General features: G+C 66.4%; 1 protein-coding gene across 5 annotated transcripts in view; it reads left to right on the top strand.

Moving 5' to 3' along the window:
* Positions 1-25236, top strand: part of PRKAG2 (protein kinase AMP-activated non-catalytic subunit gamma 2) — a 111165-nt gene that overhangs the window by 26034 nt on the left and 59895 nt on the right. For all 5 annotated transcript variants that reach the window (XM_055131267.1, XM_055131284.1, XM_055131274.1 and 2 more), the window contains exons 2-3: positions 5592-5660; positions 8418-8694. In XM_055131267.1, coding sequence (XP_054987242.1) covers positions 5592-5660; positions 8418-8694 — 346 coding nt within the window. The remainder of the gene's footprint in view (positions 1-5591; positions 5661-8417; positions 8695-25236) is intronic.

Below are 25236 nucleotides of genomic sequence, written 5' to 3'. Positions count from 1 at the left end.
CCTGGAGCCAGAAGTGGCCCGTGGTTTCCCGGGGACTCTGGGGTCCCAACAGGGGCTGCGGCTGGGGGTACAGGTGGCGGTAAGTTAGTCCACATGTCTCCAGATCGGGGGACAGTGGGCGCACCCTCCTGCACTGGATCCCCTCGCTGGATCCCAGTGCTGGACCTTCATGCTAGACCCCCTCGCTGGCTCCCCGTGGTAGATCCCCATGCAGGATCTCCATGCTAGATTCTCCCACTGGGTCCCCACACTAAACCCCCACGCTAAATCCCTCAGTTGATCCCCGCGCTGGATCCCTGCACTGGATCCCCGTGCTGGATCCCTGCACTGGATCCCCGTGCTGGATCTCCATGCTGGATCCCCATGCCAGATCCCCGTGCTGGATCTCCATGCCGGACCCCCATGCTGGATCCCCACGCTGGATCCCCGCGCTGGATCTCCATGCTGGATCCCCATGCCGGATCCCTGTGCTGGATCTCCATGCTGGATCCCCATGCCGGATCCCTGTGCTGGATCCCCATGCTGGATCCCCATGCCGGATCCCCGTGCTGGATCTCCATGCTGGATCCCCATGCCGGATCCCTGCGCTGGATCCCCACGCTGGATCTCCACGCTAGGTCCCCTCGTGGCTCCCTGGACTGGCTCCAAGAGGCAGAGCCCACGTGCTCGCCCAATTCCCCCGGCTGCTCCCCGGAGCATCATGGCTGCCTGCATGGTGCCTTCAGAACCATCTGGATAGAAGAGCCTCAAACTCGGGGGCCCTGACCCCCAAACTGCAGGTGGGGTGGATGAAGGGTGCTGGGACCAGGAGGAGACAGAGCGGGGCTGTTTCTGGCAGTGGGAAGTGGGGGCTGGGCCCCTTCTCAGCCCCTGTGTTCCACAACATCCTCTCGGGGTCTCCTTGGCCGACTCCGTGCAGGGGTTCCTCTTCTTCCTGCCCCCCCCAGGTAGCGTGGGGACCCCACTCAGCTCCAGGGCCTCTGTGGGACCAGCTCTCGCTCAGGCCAACACAGGGCTGGGCCTGTTGCAAGGCCTGCAGGGGCCAAGGTATCAGCACTGGACATGGGCAGTGACCAGGAGCAGGAAGACACAGAGGTACCGCCAGACAGACACCCTCGACTCCGGACAGCCCTTGGGCCCTGCCCCCACCAGAGACCCCAGGCCCGCCCTGCAGGGAGGAAGGGTTGGAGCATGGCCGGAAGGAGGGAGAAGGTGTGTGGCCGGCTACTATTGGACAGACGGCGGAGTTTGTGCCTGTTCCTATCCAGACAGGGTGGAGGGGGGGGAGTCTGTGCCTGTTCCTACCCAGACAGGGTGGGGGGAGTCTGTGCCTGTTGCTATCCAGACAGGGGTGGGTTGGGGGGAGTTTGTGCCTGTTGCTACCCAGACAGGGGTGGGGGGGATTTTGTGCCGGTTGCTATCCAGACGTTGGGGGGGGGGGGGTTCGCCTGCTGCTATCGGGACGGGGGGTTGTGTTTGTTACTATAGGATGCACGAGGGAAGGTTCGTGCTGAGTGAAGTGAGTCATAAGGGACAGAGACAGACATTTGGGCGGCTTGTGTGCGGAGACAAACATGGCGAGGGAGGGACTAACGCCCACGACGGAGACGGGGAGCAGCAGAGCTGGTCCTTAGAGGGGACTCGCCACTGGGGAGGGCCACTGCGGCAGAGACGGGGACGCGGCCACTCTGGGAGGAGGCAGCCCACGTGCACAGTCCGCATCAGCGACAGTATTGCGAACAGCGGTGCCTAGAAGAGATAAAGATAATAAGCAAAGAGGGAACTGAAACACGCCTGCCATCGAGGCAGGCTGCACGCGCGGGGGGACAGCCGGGGGCTCGCGGAGTGGGCACTGGGGAAGGGACAGGAACTCGAACACTGCACGGCTGAAACCCGGTCCTGAATGTCTCTGTGAGTCACAGTGATTGACTCAAGGCGAGGAGCAGCGGTGCGTGCAGGGCGGGGGGGGAGGGGAGTCTGTCCCGGCAGCACACGCACTCCACACCGCACAGATTCGGGCACACAGTGCTGAGAGATCAGGGGGGCCCAGCGGACATACTCACGCCCTCATGGCCTCGGCAGTCCCCAGGCCCTGCTCCCCTGTCCCCTGAAATCTCCCCGGGCCCCCAAAAAGCGCTTCCAGGACAGAAGATGCGGCGTGGCCATGTGGGGCCCTGGCATGCGATGGCCTCGGACCCCAGCCCAGAGAAGGGCCTGGCCTCACTGCGGAGCCTCTCAGTGGCCGTGTGGGCCTGTCGCTGTGAGAACGGGGCCGTGTTCCTGCGGCGGCTGCTCCCTGGCCGTCACTCTGTACGCCCCGTGTCCGCTGCCGCCCAGGGCCCCTGCACCCCCAGGACCCAGCGCGGTGCCTGCAGAAACGGGGGAGCCTCAGGTTTGGGGGTTCTAGACATGCTCGTTTGCTCTCCAGAAATCCCGAGCTGCGGGCCGGGCCGGGGGCACCTACTGAGCCTCTCTGGGGGCTGACGGGAGAGCGTCCCTGCGTCACACTGGGCCCAGCCCTCTCTGTGTCTCGGCCTCAGCAGCCCCCCACGGGCCCCGGGGACTCGCCAGCTCCCCTCTCGCTCCTGGGGGTCTTTCCCTTCTCCAGCCGGAGGTGAGGCCACACCCCAAGAGCTCTGGCATGCAGGCACGAGCTGGGGGCCCGCGTTCTCCCGTGGGCGCTCAGCCCCCCTCGCCAAGCCCAGAGCAGCCGTCCTGGCCCCATGGGGTGTGTGCAGGGCGCTCACGGGCACGGACAGAGCCCTGGAGATAAGGAGGGTTGGGTCCCAGATGGCCCCGACTGGCCTCCATCTATCCTCTGGGGAGCCAGAAGACCCCTCCCTGCCCGCCACCCGCCTTGGGCTGTGGACACTCACGGGGAGGGAGCTCGGCCACCCGGGCCGCGTGTTTTGGGGCACAGAGCCCCTCGGGGTCCTGCTGCGCCAGCGGGGGAGGTGACAGCTGCCAGGGAGGAGACGTGCTTGTCCTGGGGCAGCATCGGGGCCAGCTGACCTGGCGTTTCTAGGTGCCAGGGAAGGGTCAGTTCTGCTTCCTGCCGCCCACTGTGTGTCCAGGCCTGGGACCCGGGTGCCGTGTGAGCAGACGCAGAGCTGTGGGGACGCAGCCCTCCCTCCTGTCGACATCCTGCCCACAGACAGATCTGGAACTGGCCCGGTCTTGGTTCGGCCGCCCGCCGGGTCCTGCCCCTACCCAGTTCCAGTTCTCAGGGTTTGCACCTTTTCTGAGGTTGTGTGACTCGGGTGTTTCTGAAAGGATCCAATGGACAGGACCCTACGTGCCCCCACCCGACACACACGCATGCACATGCACAGACGTATGTATACATATGCACGCATATGCACGCACATGCACACATCTCTGCACATGTACGCACATGCATGCACATATGTATACACACACGCACACGTACACATACTTATGCACATGTGGATGCATGCACACACACGTGGGTCCGCCGTGCCGTCTGGAGACTGTGCAGAGCCAGCTGGACTGAGATGTCCTGTGCTACCCCCCAGGGTCACCCTGGCCTCTCCAAGGGAGAACGTCAGATCCACGTGCCAGGGCTCAGACAGGCGGGCCACATCAGACAGGAGACGGTGGCCAGGGGCCCCGCCCAAGAGACCAGTCCCCATGGCTCCAGGGGTCCCCGGCGGCCTCCGTGAAGCTCCCACAGGGCACATCCGGCACTGGGGCTCAGGTCCTGAAGGCCGAGGGACCTCAGCCATGACGGAACAGCCCAGGTGGCCCTCGGGACTGGGTGGGGGCAGCTGGCAGGAGGCCTGTGTGCCTGGACGCGCTGTCCCGGGCCCCGGAGCCTGCGGCCGTCTGGACGTGGGACAGCTGGTGGCCGAGTGGACTGTCGTCCACCAGTTCTTCCCATGGTTCTGATCCCACTTGCTGTCAGGTCAACAGAGAGCACCGAGGAGCATCTTCCAGAACATTCAGGAGCCTTCCAGAGACTTGAGCCCAGTCCCCTGTGCCCCCCAGTGGCAGCCTCTGGCTTTGTGTGCCCTGGTTCTCTGTGCGGAGACCTGGGGGTGCTGCCCTATGGCCTAGGCTGCCCAGAGCCAGCTGGCCAGGCACGTGCTCGCTGCTCTGCGGGAGCGAGTGACCCCAGGAAGGAATGCTGGCCGCGATCCCACGGCCCTCAGGTGCGGCCCCTGACACGTGCGGCTTTTCCATGCGTCCTTCTCTGGGGCCCTGCAGGGCTCGTTCTGGGGTGCCCAGCTGCATCAACAAGCGAGGGCTGAGCAGGAGAAGCCTCGGACGGTCAGCCCTGGACCTGCTGTCCCCAGCCCGGGGGGCTCGTCCAGGTCAGAGCCCCAAGGAGAAGGGCCGAGAGGTTGGTGGGGAGCGTTAGGAAGAGCCTAACTCGGGCTGCGGGCAGGAGGGGGCGCGGCTGTCAGAAAGACCCCCAGCCCTTCCCGGCCCCAGAGAGGAGCAGGCGATGACACGGGACCCCTGAACTCTGGGATGTCAGTGTGTCACATGTGCAATGGCCCCGGGAGGAACGTGGGCCTGGACCCGTGCTGACACGCCTTCCCCTACTCTAGGCTGCTGGGAACATGGACCCCCGGCCTCCCCGCTGCTGACTCTGGGGGGGCTGCAAGTGGGGCAGAGCCGGGGGGCCTGTGAGTGGGGCAGAGCCGGGGGGTGGGCTGTGAGCAGGGCCGGGCCCTGGCCGCACAGGGCTGAGGCGGGGCAGCCTGGCACAGGGCCTGCTCTCCTGCTGCCAACCGTGGGCACAGCTGGCCTCGCTGAGCCTCAGCACCCTCGGGGTCTGCACGGGGGCACGTGGCTCTCCATGTGTGGTCTGCTCCGGGGCCCACAGAAGGTTCCAGAAGGATGCTTGTGGGCCAGGGCCGGGTGCCTCGAAGGGCAGAGTGCAGGCTCTGCGTGTGGGAGCCCAGGTTTTGTGCCCCCAAAACCGCTGCCAGGAGCAGCCCACGCGGTGCCAGGGACGATGGGCGGAGGGTGAGGCTGGCTCGGCTGCCCACAGCGCGTTTGGGGCTCTGATGAGTGCTGCACGGGTGAACATGGGGCCCTGGGCCAGGCTCCCGCGGCCGGATCCCTGGGCTGTGGGCGGAGCCAGGACTCGTCCCGAGGTTCCTGTCCATGGCAGGTGCCCGTCTGGCAAGAGGCCAGAGGAAGGAGCTGGTGGCGGGATGATGGGTGGGGGTGCCCCTCCTCTTCCCAGTCGTCTTGGACCCGGGCCCGGCCCAGCCCCCACACAGCCGGAACTTTCTCACATCCTGGGGTCATGCCTCGGGGATCCTGTTTTCCTGCCAGCGTGAGTCTGTCCGCAGCCCGGAGACACCCCCGTGCCCCTGCTGCCTCCCGGCTCTTTCCTGGCCTTCCTGGGCTGCGGGTCATAGCTACGCACCTGGGAGGATGCGCAGAGAGCGGGGGTGCCGACACCTCTGAAGGACGTGACACGGTGTCCCCCTCCCCACGGGGACCCCCACCCCCAAGGGGTTGCCATTTGAGGAAGACTCGGGAAGGGCATGACATGGGCATGGTCAGGGGGTACCTGGGGGCTCGGGACTGACCAGTATCCACTTCCCTCGCAGGACCTGAGTGCCTTCGCCATGCCACTCCTGGACGGAGACCTGGACAGTTCCGAGAAGCCTTCCCGGAAGGTAGCCCCGCCCCCACTCCGCCCGCCCCAGCCCTGCCCCACGCCCTGCTCTCCCGAGCCCACCAAGCCAGACCAAAGGCAGTGCTCCCAGATGTGCTCCTACCTGCACACGCACCTGTGCTCCACCTGCACATACACCTGTGCTCCCACTGACACATAACCTGTGCTCCCACCTGCACCAACCTACACACACCTGTGCTCCACCTGCTCATACACCTGTGCTCCCACTGACACATAACCTGTGCTCCCACCTGCACCAACCTACACACACCTGTGCTCCACCTGCACACACACCTGTGCTCCCACTGACACATAACCTGTGCTCCCACCTGCACCAACCTACACACACCTGTGCTCCACCTGCACACACACCTGTGCTCCACCTGCACATACACCTATGCTCCCACCTGTACACACACCTTTGCTCCACCTGCACATACACCTGTGCTCTACCTGCATGCACACCTGTGCTCCACCTGCACATACACCTGTGCTCACCTACATATATACCTGTGCTCCACCTGCACATACACCTGTGCTCCCACTGACACATAACCTGTGCTCCCACCTGCACCAACCTACACACACCTGTGCTCCACCTGCTCATACACCTGTGCTCCCACTGACACATAACCTGTGCTCCCACCTGCACCAACCTACACACACCTGTGCTCCACCTGCACATACACCTGTGCTCCCACCTGTACACACACCTTTGCTCCACCTGCACATACACCTGTGCTCCACCTGCATGCACACCTGTGCTCCACCTGCACATACACCTGTGCTCCCACCTACACATACACCTGTGCTCCACCTGCACATACATCTGTGCTCCACCTGCACATACACCTGTGCTCCCACCTGTAAATGCATCTGTGCTCCCACCTGCACACACACCTGTGCTCCCATCTACACACACCTGTGCTCCACCTGCACATACACCTGTGCTCCCACCTGCACATACACCTGTGCTCACCTACATATATACCTGTGCTCCACCTGCATGCACACCTTTGCTCCACCTGCATGCACACCTGTGCTCCACCTGCACATACACCTGTGCTCCCACCTGTAAATGCACCTGTGCTCCCACCTGCACACACACCTGTGCTCCCATCTATACACACCTGTGCTCCACCTGCACATACACCTGTGCTTCACCTGCATACACACCTGTGCTCCCACCTGCACATACACCTGTGCTCACCTACATATATACCTGTGCTCCACCTGCATGCACACCTGTTCTCCCACCTGCACATACACTCGTGCTCCCACCAAGTCCCCACCTGCATACTCATCTGTGCTCTCATCTGAAATTCTGCTCCCACCTGTGCCTCCATCTGGCTCCCTTCCGCGTGCCCCCAGCACTGGGGGGAGGCTGAGACCACCCTCAGGATGGCCCCGGCCTCGGCCATGTCAGGGGGTGCAAGGGAAGAACCAGCCCTCCTTCCTCCTCCCCACCCCTGCTTGGCTCCCCCAAGGGCCGCGGTCCTGGGGACCCTGCAGGAAGCAGGGCCAGAGACCCCCACTCCAAGGCCTCCTTCCTCCCCCACCGCCCCCCTGCACCTGCCATCCACCCTCCTCATCCCCTCCCGGCTGCTCGTTAGGGGCCAGAACCCTGGGCAGGGGGAGCCAAGGCAGAAGGGGACGAAGCCCTGCAACCAGTAACTGAAAGCGGGGCCCTACGGGCCAGCAGGGGTGGGGCTGGACCTGGACACGGCGGGGGCCTCCAGGCACCCCCAAGGGCAGCCTGCTGTTCCCACGCGAGGCCCGTGGGTGCAGGCGCGGCTGGGGCTCCCTGCTGAGGCGGGGGTGGGGGCCAGCCAGACGCTGCAGGGGTGAGTGGGTGCCTCCACCCTGGCAGCCAGTGCCGGGCCCCACGGGGCAGCGCCCAGCCAAGCCGCTTCTCCATGCCAGCCCGGGAATCTTCCAGCACCCACGGGCCAGCCTGTGGCACCCTCTGGTGGTGCGGGACTCCCAGAGGTGTGGACGGGTCAGAGCTCTCGTGGGCCTTCCCAGCCCTGCAGGGAGTCGGGGTCTCCGCCAGCCGGACTGTCCCAGCCCCGTCCCATCCCTCCTCCCGGCCTGCAGTTCAGGGGTGACGCGGGCGGCCGGGGCCGAGTGTGAGCACGGCGCCCTGTCTGCTCAACAGCACTGAGGGCAGCCGTGGTGCCTTGGTCCCGGGGGTCCCCCACCCCAGGCCGGCACGTCTCTGGGCGACACTGTGTCTCGGGAGAGAGCTGCAAGTGAAGCGGGGCCCGGGAGACCTCGTCCAGCCCGGAGCCGGGAGCTCGCCACGGGCGGACCCTGGGCCTTCCCGGACGAGCCCCTCTAAGCCAGACGCCCCTCGGGCGGCAGACGCCACGGAGCGCACCGGGGCCACGCATCCGTCCTTGCTGCCCACTGGACGCATCCCTGGGGTCCCCAGAGCAGCTCCGTGGGCGGGGGCAGGGGGGCGTCAGTGTCAGACTTGCCGGGAGGGGGGAGGTGCCAGCGGCGGTGGGTTTCTGTGCTCAGAGACGCTTCAGGTGGCGCCTCCGGTGGCGCTTCGGGTGGCTTGGCAGCTGTCAGGGGACCAGCAGGACAGGCGCAGTCTCGAGTGGGGGGCGGAGACGGGCTGCCCGCAGGCTGAGGGGCTCTGCCCAGGCCCCAGGCCACCAGGGGCCCCGCTCCCGGCAGAGCCCGGCGAGCTCTGGGCGCAGTGCCGGCGGGGACACTGGGCGTGACGCGGCCTCGGTCTGTCTCTCCACAGGGGGACGGTGTCTTCAGCTCGGGCAGCCCCTCCAAAGGCTTCTTCTCCCGAGGCCCCCAGCACCGGCCCTCCAGCCCCGTGTCTGCTCCCGTGAGGCCCAAGACCAGCCCCAGCTCCCCCAAAACCGTCTTCCCCTTCTGCCAGGAGTCGCCGCCGCGCTCCCCACGCCGCATGAGCTTCAGCGGCATCTTCCGCTCCTCGTCCAAAGAGTCTTCGCCCAACTCCAACCCGTCCACCTCTCCCGGGGGCATCCGCTTCTTCTCGCGCTCCAGAAAAAGTAAGGCCTGAACTGCGGCCGGGGGCTGCCGCGAGGCCCGTCTCTCCGGAGCAGCGCGCCCTGCGGGCTCAGTTTCCCTGCCACGCTTTTCCCGCCCCGTGTCCGCCCAGCTCCCGGGGGCCCACCTGCGCCCCCAGAGCTCGCTGTGCTCTTGATGCCAGAGGTTGGAGCCAGCGGGAGAGCCTCGGGGTCAGGAGGTGGGGAGGACGCGGACAAGGCAAGGGGGCGGGGTGTGTTGCGAGCCCACAGACACCCCACGGAGCTGAGTGTGAGGGTGTAGATGTCGCGGAGTCACGCCGGGGGATGATCTGGGCAGCTGGGGGCCCTCGTCCTGGCCCCCTGGGCTCTGGCGGGCCTCAGTTCCTTGACAAGCTCTGCCTCTTCCCAGCCCCTCAGGCCCCTCCCCAGGGCCTCCCTCCGCCCTCAGGGCCTTCCCCTCCAGGCCTCCCACCTCAGGGCCCCAGCCCCCGAGGGCGCCTCCTCTGAGGGCCCCTCTATGAAGAGCCTCTCTCTCCCCTCAGAGCCCCTCTCCCCCCTCAGGCCCCCTCTCTCCCCTCAGGCCCCCTCTGTCCCCTCAGACCCCTCTGTCCCCTCAGGCCCCTTCTCCCCCCTCAGGCCCCCTCTCCCCCCTCAGGCCCCCTCTGTCCCCTCAGGCCCCCTCTCTCCCCTCAGGCCCCCTCTGTCCCCTCAGGCCCCTCTCTCCCCTCAGGCCCCTCGGCCCCCTCTCTCCCTCAGGCCCCCTCTCTCCCCTCAGGCCCCTCTCTCCCCTCAGGCCCCCTCTCTCCCCTCAGGCCCCCTCTCTCCCCTCAGGCCCCTCTCTCCCCTCAGGCCCTCTCTCCCCTCAGGCCCCTTCTCTCCCCTCAGGCCCTCTCTCCCCTCAGGCCCCCTCTGTCCCCTCAGGCCCCCTCTCTCCCCTCAGGCCCTCTCTCCCCTCAGGCCCCCTCTGTCCCCTCAGGCCCCCTCTGTCCCCTCAGGCCCCCTCTCTCCCCTCAGGCCCTCTCTCCCCTCAGGCCCCCTCTCTCCCCTCAGGCCCCCTCTCTCCCCTCAGGCCCCCTCTCTCCCCTCAGGCCCCCTCTCTCCCCTCAGGCCCCTCTCTCCCCTCAGGCCCCCTCTCTCCCTTCAGGCCCCTCTCTCCCCTCAGGCCCCCTCTCCCCCCTCAGGCCCCTCTCCCCCCTCAGGCCCCCTCTCTCCCCTCAGGCCCCCTCTGTCCCCTCAGGCCCCTTCTCTCCCCTCAGGCCCCTCAGGCCCCCTCAGGCCCCTCAGGCCCCCTCTGTCCCCTCAGGCCCCCTCTGTCCCCTCAGGCCCCCTCTCTCCCCTCAGGCCCTCTCTCCCCTCAGGCCCTCTCTCCCCTCAGGCCCCCTCTCTCCCCTCAGGCCCTCTCTCCCCTCAGGCCCCCTCTCTCCCCTCAGGCCCCCTCTCTCCCCTCAGGCCCCCTCTCTCCCTTCAGGCCCCTCTCTCCCTTCAGGCCCCTCTCTCCCCTCAGGCCCCCTCTCTCCCCTCAGGCCCCCTCTCTCCCCTCAGGCCCTCTCTCCCCTCAGGCCCCCTCTCTCCCCTCAGGCCCTCTCTCCCCTCAGGCCCCCTCTCTCCCCTCAGGCCCTCTCTCCCCTCAGGCCCCGCCCACAGAGCCGCTCTGGCCCCCAGGTGCTGCTGTCCGGCTGCACAGCGCGGGTGCTGGGGCCCTGAGCCTCCCATGCGCCGGCGGCCCTGACTGACCGGGACGGCAAGTCGGTGCCCCGTGGAGGCCTGGGTGCTGCGGGGCGCCCCTCCCTGTCCGCGGGCCACGTGGGCAGGCGCGGGCGGGCCGGGCCCTGAGGGGTGTCCTTTCCCCAGGGGACCCTGCCGCGGGAGGGCCGTGCTGCGCGGCTCGCGGCCGGCGGCCACCAGGGGGCGGGCAGCCCCGGCGGGGCCGCGGGGAGGCGCGGGGCGGGGTCGCACGGGGAGACGAGGCTGCGGCGGCGCCCCTTCCCGGCTTCCTCCCTGACTAGCCGCCTGCTGACGGGCTTCTGGAACCTTCCGAGCACCTGCCTGCCTCTCGGGGCCCCGGGCCGGGTCGCGTGCGGGCGTGGGGCCCCGTGGCTGTGACCGCGCTGCGCGGTTTGGGGCCCGCCCGCCGTCGGGAAGGTTCCCGCAAAGGCCCCTCCGGGCGGGCGCGCCTGCCGCTCTGCGGCGCCCACCGGCCGCTCAGGCCGGGACTGGGGAGCGGCCGTTCCGGGCGGGCGGGGCTGGAGGGGTGGGCGGGGCTCGCGAGGTGGGCGGGGCTGGGAGGGGCGTAGGAGGGCGAGGGCGAGGGCGGGGCGAGGGCGGGGCGAGGGTGAGGGCGGGGCTGGTGGGGTGGAGCTGGCGGGGCGGACGGGGCTTGCGGGGTGTGCGGGGCTGGGCGGGGCGTAGGAGGGGAGGCCTCGAGGGCTTGGCTCGCGGTTGTGCGGGGCTGGGCGGGGCGTAGGAGGGGAGGGCGAGGGCGGGGCTCGCGGGGTGGGCGGGGCGGGGCGGGGCGTAGGAGGGAAGGGCGAGGGCGGGGCGGACGGGGCGGGGCGGGGCGTAGGAGGCGGGGCGAGGGCGGGCGAGGGCGGGGCTGGTGGGGCGGAGCTGGAGGGGCGGACGGGGCTAGCGGGGTGCGCAGGACTGGGCGGGGCGTAGGAGGGGAGGGCGAGGGCGGGGCGGACGGGGCGGGGCTCGCGGAGTGGGCGGGGCTGGGCGGGGCGTAGGAGGGGAGGGCGAGGGCGGGGCGGACGGGGCGGGGCTCGCGGAGTGGGCGGGGCTGGGCGGGACATAGGAGGCGGGGCGAGGGCGAGGGCGGTGCTGACGGGGCGGGGTGGGCGTGGCGTGGCGTAGGAGGGCGGGGCGAGGGCGAGGGCGGGGCTGACAGGGCGGGGCCTTGAAAACTGCTGACTCTTCTGAGCCCAGGCATCCAGACAGCTGGAGTCCCCTCTGGCCCTGAGTGGGAGGGGCGCGGGGAGGATAGCCCATGCAAGTGTGTCCATACGGGCACACACACATACTCCAGCATGCACACCCAGGAACTCACATGTGCAGGCACACAGATACGTACGCACACAAGAAGGCATACATGCACTCAACACACAGGAACAGACATGCAGTGCATGCACACATACAGACACATATGCACACATGCACTTGCACACATCCCATACAGACACATACAGGCACGCATATACACAGAAACATGCTCTGTACAGGCACATATATAGGCACACACATACATACCTACACATAAGACATATATAGGTGCAATATACATGCACACCCATGCATGCACAAGTAGAAGCACATATAAACATATACCTGCACACACATACAGGCACATACATACAGGCACAGGTACAGGCAGTCATGCACATGCACATACGGCACACATTCATGCGTGCACGTACAGGCACAGGCTCGCACACAGGCCCATGCACACCTACTGCCCTTTCCCCGGAAGCCGTCCCGCCCCTGCTCACTTGTTGCACCCTGAACCCTGACTCGCTTTCCGGCTGGGCCAGGTGGGGCTGGACGGGGCAGGGACACGCTGCTGTGGACGGGCAGCAGCTGGGCCGTGTGTGGGTGGCCGGGACAGAGCGGTGGGGCTCGGAGTCCAGTGTGGGGGTGCAGGGCCATGACCTGCCCCTGAGCCTTCTGCCACCTCCCCCGCCGCCTCTCGCTGCTTCCTGGGTGCCCCAGGAGCCGCCGCTGTCCAGCCCTGGCCCTGCAGCGCCCCAGCCACCAGCCTTCGGAGTCAGAGACATGGGGCCTGGTGCTGCTGGGGGCTGCGGGGGAGCCAGGCTCTCTCAGGCTCACGGCTCACGAGGGGCCCCCGCCTGCAGACCCGTGCTGCCCCCCGAATGCAGTGCCGGCAGCTGGGCAGCCTGGGAGAGCCATCGGGGGCTCACTGGGGATGGCAACACCCCAGCATCGGGATGGACTCGGGGGCCCCGTGAGCCCTCCCTGGGGGCCCAACTTCGTCTTCTCACAGAGCTGCCCACCAGCCACCAGCAAGTCGGGACCACCCTGTTTGCTAGTGAGGCACCAGGCAGAGTGGGGGCAGGAAGGAAGGGGGAAGGAGGGCAGGGAGGGAGGGAAGGAGGGAAGGAAAGAAGGAGGGAGGGAGGGAAGGAAAGAAGGAAGGAAGGAGCGAGGGAGGGAGGGAGGGAGGGAGGGAGGGAGGGTGGGATCGAAGGAAGGAAGGAAGGAAGGAAGGAAGGAAGGAAGGAAGGAAGGAAGGAAGGAAGGAAGGAAGGAAGGATGGAAGAAGGAAGAAAGAAAGGAAGAAGGGAGGGGAGAGGGAAGGGGAGGGAGGACAGACAAACGGAGTATGTTGCCTAGAGTGGACGGGGCAGGACAGGTGGACACGGTCACTTGCCCGGGGCAGGGACAGGGTCCTGGCGGCAGGCGTGTGGCAGTGTGGGCCCCTCTGGCTCCCACCACCCAGAGGCTGTCCCTGGATGTCAGGACCCAGGAGTTGCCCACCCCCGGCCCGTGCCCTGCTGGGCTGGCCGCCCCGCGCAGGTGAGGGCGCGGGTGTGCAGGCTCAGGGTTCCTGCACCAGGGCCGCCCTCTGGCCCCACCCCAGCCCCGGGGAGTTTCCAGAAGAATCTTCATTCCACGGTGATGGAAGTTCGCCAGGCCTCCCCGAGACAGCAGGAAGAGACCCCAACAAGGCCCCGCCTGGCCCTGAGCACCGCCTGGAGTCTTGCGGCGGCCGCTGAGAGGAAGGGGGCCCCTCGCTTCTCTGCGGGGTCCGCAGAGCTGGGCCTCTCCCTGAGGTCACTTAGCCGAGACGGGGAAGTTCAGGGGTCTGCCCAGCCCCTGCTCAAGTGGGCTGCTCCACTCTGGGGGGCCGGGCCTGCGCTGGGGGGTCGCACTCAGCTGCGGGGTGGCACCGCTGCCCCAGGGCCACGGGGGACTCTGTCCTGCGACACAGGCCCCAGCAGCTGCCCTGAGCCAGGCCCCTGCTCAAAGCCAGAGCTGCTCTCCCCACGTGTGGGGCCAGGTGTGAGGGCTTCGGGCCCCCTCCTGTGCCTCCATTTCCCCCCTGGGGTCCTGCTGGCTCCATGGGGCAGGGCCGTCGCCTGGCCTCTCCGCGCGGCCGTGTGCCTTCCGGACTCTGGGCGCCCCCGCCCCTCCCTGCTTGATTCTCCTATTTCTTCTTGTTCCTGCCTGGGCCACTCCAGGCCCGGGGCCAGGGGAGCGGGTGGTGCGGGACGGAGCCGACATTGTGCCTCTCTCGACTCGGTTTCCCGGGTGGAGGGCCCACCGCACAGCTGAGGGCGGGGAGACGTGTACCGCCCGTGCCTGGGGGGCCGTGGGGGGAGGCCCTGGACAGTCCAGTGCCTGCGGAGCCCAGCACTCAGAATCAGGCCTGGGGCCCACCCCTGGGTGACAGTCTCATGAAAACGAGCTCTGGGGTGGCCGGAGAGACAGTGCCGCGGGGAGGGGCTGCCCTGCGTGCAACCAACTCGGTTCGATCCCAGCACTCCATAGGGCACCCCGAGCCCTGCAAGGAGAGATCCCCGAGTAACCCAGAGTCACCCTGAGTCACCCAGGAGCACCATCAGGTGTGACCCAAAAACAAAAACACTAGTTCTGAGAGGATGTGGGACCCTGAGGACCCCCTCCCTGGTCAGAGGCTCAGGGGTGTTCCCCCAGGCGTGAATGCCGGGCTGGAGAGCCCGAGGCGTGCATCCCTGTCCACAGGCTCTCAAGGCGCAGTCAAACCAACCGAGTGTCCAGTTTCCGTGGGCGGCAGGAGCGGCTGCAGGTGGCCACATTGTCATGCATGAGGCCCTGCACACAGCCCTGGGCACCAGTGGGCCCAGCCTCCACACAGACCCACTGCCACAAAGCTCACACTCAAGCCTGTGCCGCTGGGTCTTTCTCAGATTTTACACACACACACACACACACACACACACACATACACGCATGCATGCATGCACGCACATGCACACCAGCCTCAGAGTTCTTACACAACTCCAACCTCATTGTTCTCACACACACTGGCCTGAGTTCTCTCTCACATGTACCACTTCAGAGTTCCTAAAAAACACTACCAGCCTCAGAGATCTCTCACACACACAATCAGCCTCAGAGATCTCTCACACACACAATCAGCCTCAGAGTTCTCACACATGTACACAAGCTTCAGAGTTCTCTCACACGCACACCAGCCTGAGTTCTCTTACACACCCACCAGCCTCAATGTTCTCTCACATACTCTGGCCTCAGAGTTCTCTCTCACACACCAGCCTCAGCGTTCTTGCAGTCGCACCACCTCAGAGTTCTCCCCTCTCTCTCTCTCTCTCTCTCTCTCTCTCTCTCTCTCTCTCTCTCTCTCTCTCTCTCTCTCTCTCTCTCTCTCTCTCTCTCCCTCCTCTCTCTCTCCTCTATCTCTCTCTCACACACACAGAGGCCTCAGAGTTCTTACATATGCACCACCTCAGAGTTTTCTCTCCCAGACACCAGCCTCGGAGATCTCTCACAACCCACCAGTCTCAGAGTTCTTGCAACACCTCAGAGTTCTTTCACACATGCAACACCTCAGAGTTCTAGTTGTCTCTCTCTCTCTCTCTCTCTCTCTCTCTCTCTCTCTCTCTCTCTCACTCACACACACACACACACACACACACGCACACATACACACACTCTCTCTCTTTCTCCAGCTTCAGAGCTCTCACACATGCACCGTCTTAGCGCTCTCACAGAGGCACTGGTCTGCAGAGTGCTGTCACACACACATCAGCCTAGAGTGCCCTCACACACCACCCCAGTGTTCTCTCATACACACAGCAGCAGCCTCCGAGTTCTCTCACATGGACATGAGCCTCAGAGCCCTCGCACACACTGGATTCAGAACTTCTCTCCTGTAACAAATACAACGGCATGCATGCGCGCAGGAGGGGTGATATGTGTGTTGTGTGTTGTTTGCGGGCTCTCGGGGCGGCGCGCTCTCTCTCTCTCTCTCCGCTTGCATTCAGTGCTCTCGAGCCACTGTGTATGGACCGGATCGGGATGGTTGCTCCTTGTTCTCTGCTTCTCTTCTGTCTGTCTCTCTATCTCTGTCTCTGTCTCTGCCATCTCTCGTGTGGTCTCTTCCGACCTCTCTCCTTCTGATCTCTCTCTCCGGAGCCCCTTCACTTCTGTGTCTTCCCCCTTGCTTCTGTGTTACCTCTCTCCACCTCTGTGGTCCTCTTCTGTGTCTTCTGTCTTGCCTCTGTCTCTTCTCCCTTGCTTCTGTGTCTTCTCTCCACTTCTCTCACAGTCTTAGTTTACACAGCAATCACGTAGGGTGGTGACACAAAGGTGGGTTGAACATTAACAAATCAACAAAGAGGGTAAGACCACTTCTCCAGGAGATTAACAAAACCTCATCTAAGGAGATTACTCCAGATTACTAGGAGATCTGCTTAAGGGCGGGATCCCATCCAGGGCGTGTTGCTTTCTTCCTTCCTCAGTTAGTAATTCACTTAAACAGTTGTAGTAAATCTACTTCTAATTTTTCTAGCAATGTCATTCTGTATGAGCACAGTAAGAGATACATCAGACTTAAAGTTTGGTTCTTCCTGAGGACATTCACTATATATTCCATACCACAGTCCTCAGGCCAGGTTAGTCTTCCCAACCCCAGCAGGGTCCTAGTCTCGTCGTTACTTTTGGATCACGACAGCATTTGTCTATGACCATGCTCTCAACTTATAGTTGAGTATTGTGGCGCTTTGGCTTGGCCCATTTTGATGCCAGGGTAGCTCACAGCTTGCCCTGGGTCCATTCAGTCCCTCGTCGGGACCCTGCTTTTGGGGTGCTAGGAACTAAGGGCAACTAAGACAAGAAAGCAGATGCCCGGGAGTAAATATTATTGGAGTCAATCAGCTCCCAAGTTACAAAGCACAATATTAACTGTCTTCCTGTGTCCATACAGAAAGGCCATTGCTCTAAGGTAAACTAAGTTCCCTGTGGCAAGGCTGAAATGACAAACCCCGTGTTATCCTACACTCGACCACACACTCGCCTTAGAGTTCTCTCTCTCTCACACACAGCCTCAGAGCTCGCTACATGCACCAGCCTCAGAGTTCTCACACACACCAGCCTCGGGGTTCTCTCACAGGCACTAGAGAGACTGAGGCAGTGGAGTGGAGGGGGGCCAGCTGTGCCTCTGGTCTCTTCTCCGTCTCAGACTCACCCCAAGGATACCCCGAGCTCCTCTCCAAGAGGATGCATGGTCACCCCCAGCCACACTAGCCTTTGGAGATCCCCACGGCCCCCTCGTGCCATGCAAGGCGCTGGAAGGGGCAGTGAGGTGGCAGGCGGGCGGGAGGACCAGGGCCAACCTTTTCTGGGTTCCCTTTGCCGTGACTGTTTCCTGCGCTGGGACCCTCTTGTGCCCTCCGTGAACTTGTACTGGACACTCTTGAACCCCGAGGCCCCCCTAGATGGTGTGTGTTGGTGGCCGTGGCACTGCCCGGGGTGCTCGGCCCTGTCACAGGGTCCTACTTCGTGCTTTGGGGTAACTGGCCCGACAGTATGTTTCGTGTGGCCAGGGATCTGGGGAGAAGCCCCCACTGGCACCCCCTTCCTGTTGGAGCTGGGGTTTCTGGAATCCGATTCCTGGGGTTAGATTTGGGGGATTTCTGGAAATAGACTGACTAACCCCTAACACAGTCTGAAGGGAAACTGAGTCCCGGTGCCAGACGTCGCCTTTCCCCAGGGCTGGTGGGTAACACCCGCCTTGTGCCTTACGGCTTCCTCCTGGCGCCCCAGGGCCTGCTGCTGGAGGAGTCGGGGGCAGCACCGGTTCCCGCCGATGGCCGGACCTGGGGCCTATCAGTGTTGCTCCCCGTGCCTCAGTGTCTCCTTCTGGTGTGGGAGCTGACCCTTCAGAGAGCTCCCTGTGCTCCGCCCCAGCCGCGAGGAAGCCCCGGCCTGATCCCAGGGAGCCGCTGGGCGGGCAGTGCTGGCGGAGACCCCGCGCCCCCAGCTCCGGACCTGCCTCTTCCTCCTGGGGGCCCCAGGGCTGGTGCCTGGGGCGCCGGAACTCGGGTTCGGAATGGTCATGTGACGTCACAATAAGGCCGTGCTGGCCAGCGGGCGCCAGGGTGTGTCCGGCGGGCCGCTCAGCCTCCCTCTGCCCACTCGTCCGGTCCGAGGGCGATGCCCCGGCTCTGCTGACCTCCGTGGCCCCTGCGCGTTCCCTCGGCGACGCTCCAGTGCCGGGAAACAGCCACTGCTTCCCGAGAGGCCCGGGGCCCCCCCGCCCCAGCAGGGACCCTCCCCCGGGGCAGGGGCCGACGTGCCCCCGTGCCCCGTCCATGCTGGCCCCCGCGGCCGACGCTGACCTGAGCGGGCCTGGTGTGGGCGCCCGCCGCCGCCCATGAAGCGCTTTGGCACCTTCCGGGGCAGCAAGAAGCACAAAGACCTGAACCGGGGCGCCGAGCGGCACCAGTCGGAACCTCACGGCCTCTGTGGTAGGCAGGACCCCCGCCCGCCCCCGTGAGACCTGCCGGGGGGGGCTGTGCTTGCTCGTGTGTGCTCACAAGCTCACACGTGTGCCTGCATGAGCGTGGACACCAGCCCGGGCGCCTGGGCCAGAGAGCGGGAAGGGGCCTGTAGGCGTCTGGGGGCAGCGCTGCCCTGCGCGGAGCTGGCCGGGGGTCCCGGGGCCTCTGCAGGGTTAAGGCCCCTCCGGGAGCCGTGGGGGGTGCTGTGGGCCGTCCCCTGGGGAGGGGACATGCGCGCATCAAGGGAACTGTCTGGAGTCGCCGGGGCCACAGGGAGCCCCGGCCCGGCACGCTGGCCGGCAGGGCCTGGGGGCAGCACAGGGTCACGCTGCGGGAGGAAGCCTGGGAAGGACACGGAGGCCATTTCTGGGCCGGGGCCTGGGGGGGAGGGTGCTCGGCCCCCGGCTCGTGCTCTGCCGGGTGTGCGGGGACGCGAGTCTCCTGAGCTGAACCGACGGCGCCTGCGTGTGAGACTGCGGCCTGCTGTCCGCCACGGCACCGTCCCCCGGGCTGTCGGGCCCTCCCACTGCCCCGTCCTCTGCTTCTGTTCGCGCCTGGCCAGCCCTGGCCAGACCCTTCCGGGGGCGGCAGCCAGGACGGGGGCTGCCCTTCACCCCAGTGGGGCCCAAGCCTGCAGGGGGGAGGGGGCAGGGCGCCCTGTGCGAGTGCAGGCCCTGTCCCTCAGCCTACCTCTGAAGGGGGACACTGAGGGGAGAGAGAGGGAGGGGGGAGGAAGGGAGGGCGGGAGGGAAGGCGGGAGGGCGGGCGGTCTGGTCTCGGCCTGTGGGGCCCGTGGGGTGTCAGGGGGACTGGCCCACCTGACAGACTGGGACCCGTGAGGCCTGCCCGGGGGTCTGCCCCCGTCATGTGAAGCGCGCCCGCCCCCTCACTGGGTCCCCTCGCCGTGAGTCACGGGGACACTGAGTCAGCCTGAGCCTCGTCCTCCTCTTCCCTTTCCTGAGTCTCCCCGTGACTCAGCAGGTGCGGGGAGGGTGCTGCAGGCGGGGCTGTGGCCGTGACCCTGAGCAGGTGGCAGAGGTCGCTCCAAAGTCAGCCCCGGACGGTCGCGGCCGGTCAGGCTTCCTGTGCCCCTCTCAGCTGCTGGGGGGTCCCCCCGCGCCGCCAGCTTGCCACGACCAGCCGCAGAGGGGCTGGGCCCGGGGCCCCGGGGGCCACTCTGTCCCTGGCCTGCTCACACTCCCCGCACAGCCCGCCCCCGGCCCGCGGCCTCGCGCCTCGTAGCTGAGGTCTGTGAGGCCGCGCCTTCCTCTCCCACGTGGACAAGTGACGGTGTGGTAACAAGTCCCCTCGCTGCAGAGGCTGTCCCACCCCCCGCCAGGGCACCAGGGCAGCTGCTGGCAGGCGCGTCCTTGCCACATCTGCGTGTGTCTCTGTGGGGACTTGTCTGGGAGCTCGGAGCTGGGTTGTGCATACGTGCTCATCTGTGCACATGCATGATTGTGAGTGTCCATGGAAGCCTCATGCATGCATGTGGGTATGCCCATGTGTGTGCAAGACATGTGCCTTGCATGCAGGTTTACATGTGTACATGTATGCATAGCATGTGCCTTGCATGTGAGTGTACATGTGTGTGCCTATGAGTACATGTGTGGTGCATACGTGCAGGTTCACGCGTGTGCATGCACATGCAGCTTTCATGTATACGTGTGTGCCTTGAGCATGCCTGGGCTGGTGATCGTACATTTTTATGTGCCTGCTCTTGTGCACTTGTGTGTATGCATGGACCTTCCCTAGGTGCAGGCTTGTACGTACCTGCTCTGCGTTCATGTGCTTGTATGTATGTGTAACTGCGCTTATGTGCATGTGTATATGTATGTGGTTATGTGTGTGCATGTATGTACATACCTGCTCAGTGTACATGTGTACGTGTGTGCGCATGACTGCTCAGTGTATATGTGTGCATGTGTGCATATATGCTCTGTGGTTCTTGCGTGTGTGATGTGTGTTTGTACATGCATGTCACAGGCGTGCTCTCTGCATGTGGGCACTTTCTCCAGCCCGGCTAGTGAAGCTCTTGCCCTTGTTTCTCGGGTGCTGCCTCCCCTCGCGCTTTGCCTGCCGCCCGGCTCCTCCCCAGCGGGCCGTGGTGTCAGCCCCCAGGCCCCAGCCCCGGAGGGCGGCACTCCTGCCCCCGTCTGCGTGCCCCGAGCCCAGGGCCGGGAGGTGTCGGGAGGAAACTCTCTCACCGCGTGCGTTGAGTTATGGCTGGGAAAGGTGGCGGGGCCTGGCGGGGAACCACCAGCTGTTGCTATAGCAACGCCTCTCGAAGCCTCTGTGCTAAAAATAGATCACCTTCTCTGGGCGGAAAGCCGGGAGCCGCGTGGGGGAGGGGCGGGCGGCTCAGCGGTGCCACCCTGGGGTCCCATGGCACCCCGTGTCCTGCAGGACGCCCCATGCCCGCCCCCTCTCGTCTTCTCTGGAGTCCAAACTACAAACTCACACAGGATCACAAGTGGCCGTCTCGCAGGGCTTCTCGGCCGGCCCTTCTCTTCCAGGGGTTGTAAATACCTCGCAAGGTCAAGGGCTTCAGTAGCAGGGCTCCCTCCGAGGCTCCTGGCAGCTGGGAAGGAGCTGGGAGAGGGGCAGGTGGGCTGGGCGGAGGGAGGGAGGAAGGGAGGGCAGCAGAGACACTTGCAGACTCGGATCTGGGGGCCAGAGCAAGGGCACAGCGGGGAAGGCGTTTGCCTTGCACGCGACCAACCGGGGTTCAACTCCCAGCATCCCATAGGGTCCCGGAGCACCACCAGGAGTGATTCCTGAGTGCAGAGCCATGAGTGACCCTTGAGCATCGCCGGGTGTGACCCAGAAAGACAAAAACAATATATATTTTTTAATCAGACTCAGCATCCTGGCCGCCCAGGGCGGGGAGGGGGCTCCGTCCTCACGCGGACTGACTCCTAGTGTGTGTGCAATATCGCCACAGCGAGTGACACTCCAGAAGGCTTGGAAGGGCCCCTGCCCGCGGCGGGAGGGAGGGAGGGAGCGCCACCTCCCGTGGGAACTGGACGGAAGGTCCTGGCTCTCGCCGCGCAGTGCTGGGGTGCTGGCCTGACCCGCGCCGTGAGTGCCCCATCAGCCGCAGACCCTCTCGTCCTGTCCCGAGAGCCGGGGCCCACCAGCCTCTCCCTGCCTCACCGCGTCCCCGCACCCACCTCCACATCCCCCCGGAACTCAGGGACTCCAGGTCACTTCCCTGCGGGGGTCAGCGCCACGTCCCAGGCCTGGCCGGGGGGTCGCACTGCTCCTTCCCGTCTTGCTAGCCCACCCTACTGGGGGCCTCGGTGTCAGGAGAGCCCAGGGCCAGGGACACGTGGCTGCTGCCCATCTGTCCGTCCGCCGGGAACGTCCCGCGGCTGCTCGGGGACCCCGGCGACCAGCTCGGAGGAAACGCCCAGAGCTGCCCCGGGAGCCACCAGCTCAGAGAAGTGGGCAGGGCGCCTGCTGCCTCCTCGCTGGGACCCCCAGGACTGCCCCCCGGGGAGGTGGACACGGGCCCCCTTCGGGCCGCTGCTCGCTGACCCCGAGTGCGGGCTGCTGACATGCCGGATCGGCTGGGCCCACACGGGGAGTCACGGGTTCCGGGCCACGTGCTGAAAGTCAGGGTGCCCTGCTGCCCTCCCCGGGCCCCACACCCCGCGACCAGCGTCTCCCCCAGCCCGTCCCGGCTGAAGGAGAGAGTGCGCAGTCTCCCCTGGGCCCCCCTTTCTGGGGGCAGAGCCCCGGGTCCCTGGAGGGGACAGTGGGCGCCTGTCCCAGCGAGGGCAGGAATGTGCCTCCCGGGGGCCCGGCTGCTCTATCTAATCAGCTTGGGGTGTTGGCAGCACCCCACGAAAAGCGACTGTGGCAGAGGTGTCAGCCGGGCGGAGGGTGTCGGCTGCCGGCGGGGGGCGGGTCTCCGCCCCCGGTGCAGGGATCCACCCCCCCTTCCACTGGCGACAAAGGCCCAGAGGTGCCAGGGGCCGGCTGGGGGCCGAGTCCGAGGGGGCGGGCCCCAGGAAGAAGAGGTGGGGGCCACGGGGGCACGGCGGACGCCGGGCAGCCGCACCCGTATGGGCGCTGCAGACGGACAGACAGACAGGCCGGCAGACAGACAGGCAGAGGGGAGCACCACAGGCAGGGGCAGCAGTCGGGCCTGCTCCAGGGTGCGCTCCTGGAGCCACGGCTCAGCGCTGCCGGCCGGGACCCGCTCGGGCACCAGCTGGGCCAGCGCCTCCCCCGAGCCAGGCTGGTGAAGTGCAGGAGCAGCGGGCGGGGCTCGGAGCCCGCCGTGGGTGTCGGGGCTGGGGGCCCCGTGACTGGCCCTCGAGCCCCCGCCCGCCCACAGGCGAGGACGGGGTTCAGGGGTGAGCCCTTCTCAGTCCTTTGCTAAAAACAACAAAGAGAGAGGAAGGTGCCGGCCCACATGGGCTGACCCGGGTTCGATCCCCGGCACCGCACAGGGACCCTCAGGCCCTGCAGGGGTGACCCCAAGCACGGCCAGGTGTGACTGCCGCCCCCTCCTGACACAGGCCTGGGTCCCCTTTCTCTGCATTTGTTTGGGGCCGGGCGCAGCGGTGCGGGGTCTCTCCTGGTGGGCTCGGGGGCTGCGTGTGGCTCAGGGTGGAACCCGGGTCAGCCTGGAGCAGGCAGGCCCCTCCCTGCCCGTCTCTCCCCGGGCCATCAAGCCCAGGGAAGACGAGGAGGTGGCTCCCCCTGCACCCCTGCCCCCTGCTTCCTCGGGCAGCCGCCAGCACTGGGAGCAGGTCCTCGTGGTGCTGTGGACTCAGTCCAGGTCCCCATGGTGCTGTGGACTCAGTCCTGGGCCTCGCCCCAGCCAGGGTCCCCCGAAGCTCCCGAGCCCCTCCTGTCACCAGGCAGCCGGGCCCACTGCGGGACCCTTTGGGGCCGGCCTGCAGGGGCGTGAGGGGTGAGGGCAGGAGCCGTGTCCAGACCAAGGGACTCGCTTCCCCCGCCCCTGCTGTCCTGCCAGGCTCGGGGCCGCCCCGCCTCACCCTGCCTGGCTCTGCCCCAGGTCCCGGGCCCCCGCGGAGAGCAGACTAGGCGCTGAGGCCCTTAGTGACCCGCGGGCTCGGACACGCAGCCCTGCCCGCTTCCCACCCCCAGCCAGCGTGCAGGGCACCGGCTCCCCCCGGGGTGCTCCTCCTGGGTCTGCCGGCTGCTGCTCGTCTGCTGTGTGCATACTCGGCGTGCTCGTATGCGTCCATGCGTGTGTACACGTGTGTGCTTGTATGACTGAGAGCCGGGTGCAGACACCAGAAGCCTCGTCGCCTCGGACGGGGCCGAGGGCCACGGGCCCAGCGCTGGGTCCTCCCTCTGCCTTGTAGCCAGAACCCAGGGAAACCCCCTCCAGCCGCCCCTCGGGGGTGCCGGGTGCCAAACCCCAGGGCAGCGTCCAGCGGAGGGGCCGGTGGTCCCGCGAAGCCCCGTCCACGCAGCCTGTGTCTCCGTGTCGCCCCGTGGGCTGGCCGGGCGTGAGCCCACCCCCGCCCCCGCGCGCTCGGCCTCCCTCCCTCCGTCTCCCACCCAGCACCCCAGAGAGGGTCACCCCGCCCGGAGTGGGTGTGGGCTGGCCAGTCCCGGCTCCTGCCCTCGCCCCCCCCAGGAGGGTTTGTGCCCAGAAATACTCAGATGGAACCAAGCCCCCCCGGCGTCCGCGCCCCCCGGCTCCCCGGAAGGCTGAGGAGGGGGTGGACGCGCCGTGGTGAGACGCGAGGGGGGTCCCGCGTGTGAGGGACCCCCGGGGGCTCCTGGGGTGGGGGACCCGCCCTCCATGCGCACTTTTCCGCCCGAGCCCCACGCGCCCTCCGGGCTGCATGGGGGCAGGGGGAAGCCCACGCGCTGTCGCGTTCATGTCAGTGAGGGGGCGGCGCTGAGAGCAGGGGTGCGGCCCGAGTGGCAGGAGGCCACTGGAAACAGACTGGGAAAGCCCAGGGCTGGGACAGGCCCCTCCTCGCCTCCTGAGGCTCTCCCGCCCGCAGGGAGCGGCTGTGCAGGCTGCAGGCCACAGGCAGGGCTGTGGGGACGGGCTGCAGAGAGAGGAGAGGCTGCGGGAGCAGTGAGAGGGAAAGGAGAGGGTGTAGGGGTGAGGGGACAGGAGAGGGGTGCAGGGGCCAGGGGCAGGAGAGGGTGCAGGGGTATTTAATGGATAATAGAGTGAGGACAGAAGAATGCAGGGCTGTGTGAGTAAGGCAGGGGTGCAGGGCTGTGTGAGGGCAGGAGAGGGTACAGGGCTGTGTGAGGGAGGGGAGGGCGCAGGGCTGTGTGAGGGAGGGGAGAATGCAGGGCTGTGAGAGGGAGGGGAGGGCGCAGGGCTGTGTGAGAGGGAGGGGAGGGCGCAGGGCTGTGTGAGAGGGAGGGGAGGGCGCAGGGCTGTGACAGGGAGGGGAGGGCGCAGGGCTGTGACAGGGAGGGGAGGGCAAAGGGCTGTGACAGGGAGGGGAGGGCGCAGGGCTGTGACAGGGAGGGGAGGGTGCGGGGCTGTGTGAGAGGGAGGGGAGGGCGCGGGGCTGTGAGAGGGAGGGGAGGGTGCAGGGCTGTGAGAGGGAGGGGAGGGCGCGGGGCTGTGTGAGGGAGGGGAGGGTACGGGGCTGTGAGAGGGAGGGGAGGGCGCAGGGCTGTGACAGGGAGGGGAGGGTGCAGGGCTGTGTGAGGGCAGGAGAGGGTACAGGGCTGTGAGAGGGAGGGGAGGGCGCAGGGCTGTGACAGGGAGGGGAGGGCGCGGGGCTGTGACAGGGAGGGGAGGGTGCGGGGCTGTGTGAGAGGGAGGGGAGGGCGCAGGGCTGTGACAGGGAGGGGGGGCGCGGGGCTGTGAGAGGGAGGGGAGGGCACGGGGCTGTGAGAGGGAGGGGAGGGTGCAGGGCTGTGTGAGGGCAGGAGAGGGTACAGGGCTGTGTGAGGGCAGGAGAGGGTACAGGGCTGTGAGAGGGAGGGGAGGGCGCAGGGCTGTGACAGGGAGGGGAGGGTGCGGGGCTGTGTGAGAGGGAGGGGAGGGCGCAGGGCTGTGAGAGGGAGGGGAGGGCGTGGGGCT

Source organism: Sorex araneus, chromosome 1, assembly GCF_027595985.1.
Source record: "Sorex araneus isolate mSorAra2 chromosome 1, mSorAra2.pri, whole genome shotgun sequence".
Taxonomy (NCBI): Eukaryota; Metazoa; Chordata; class Mammalia; order Eulipotyphla; family Soricidae; genus Sorex; species Sorex araneus.
The sequence above is the reverse complement of the archived record's forward strand: the minus strand, read 5'-3'. Positions and strand labels throughout refer to the sequence as shown.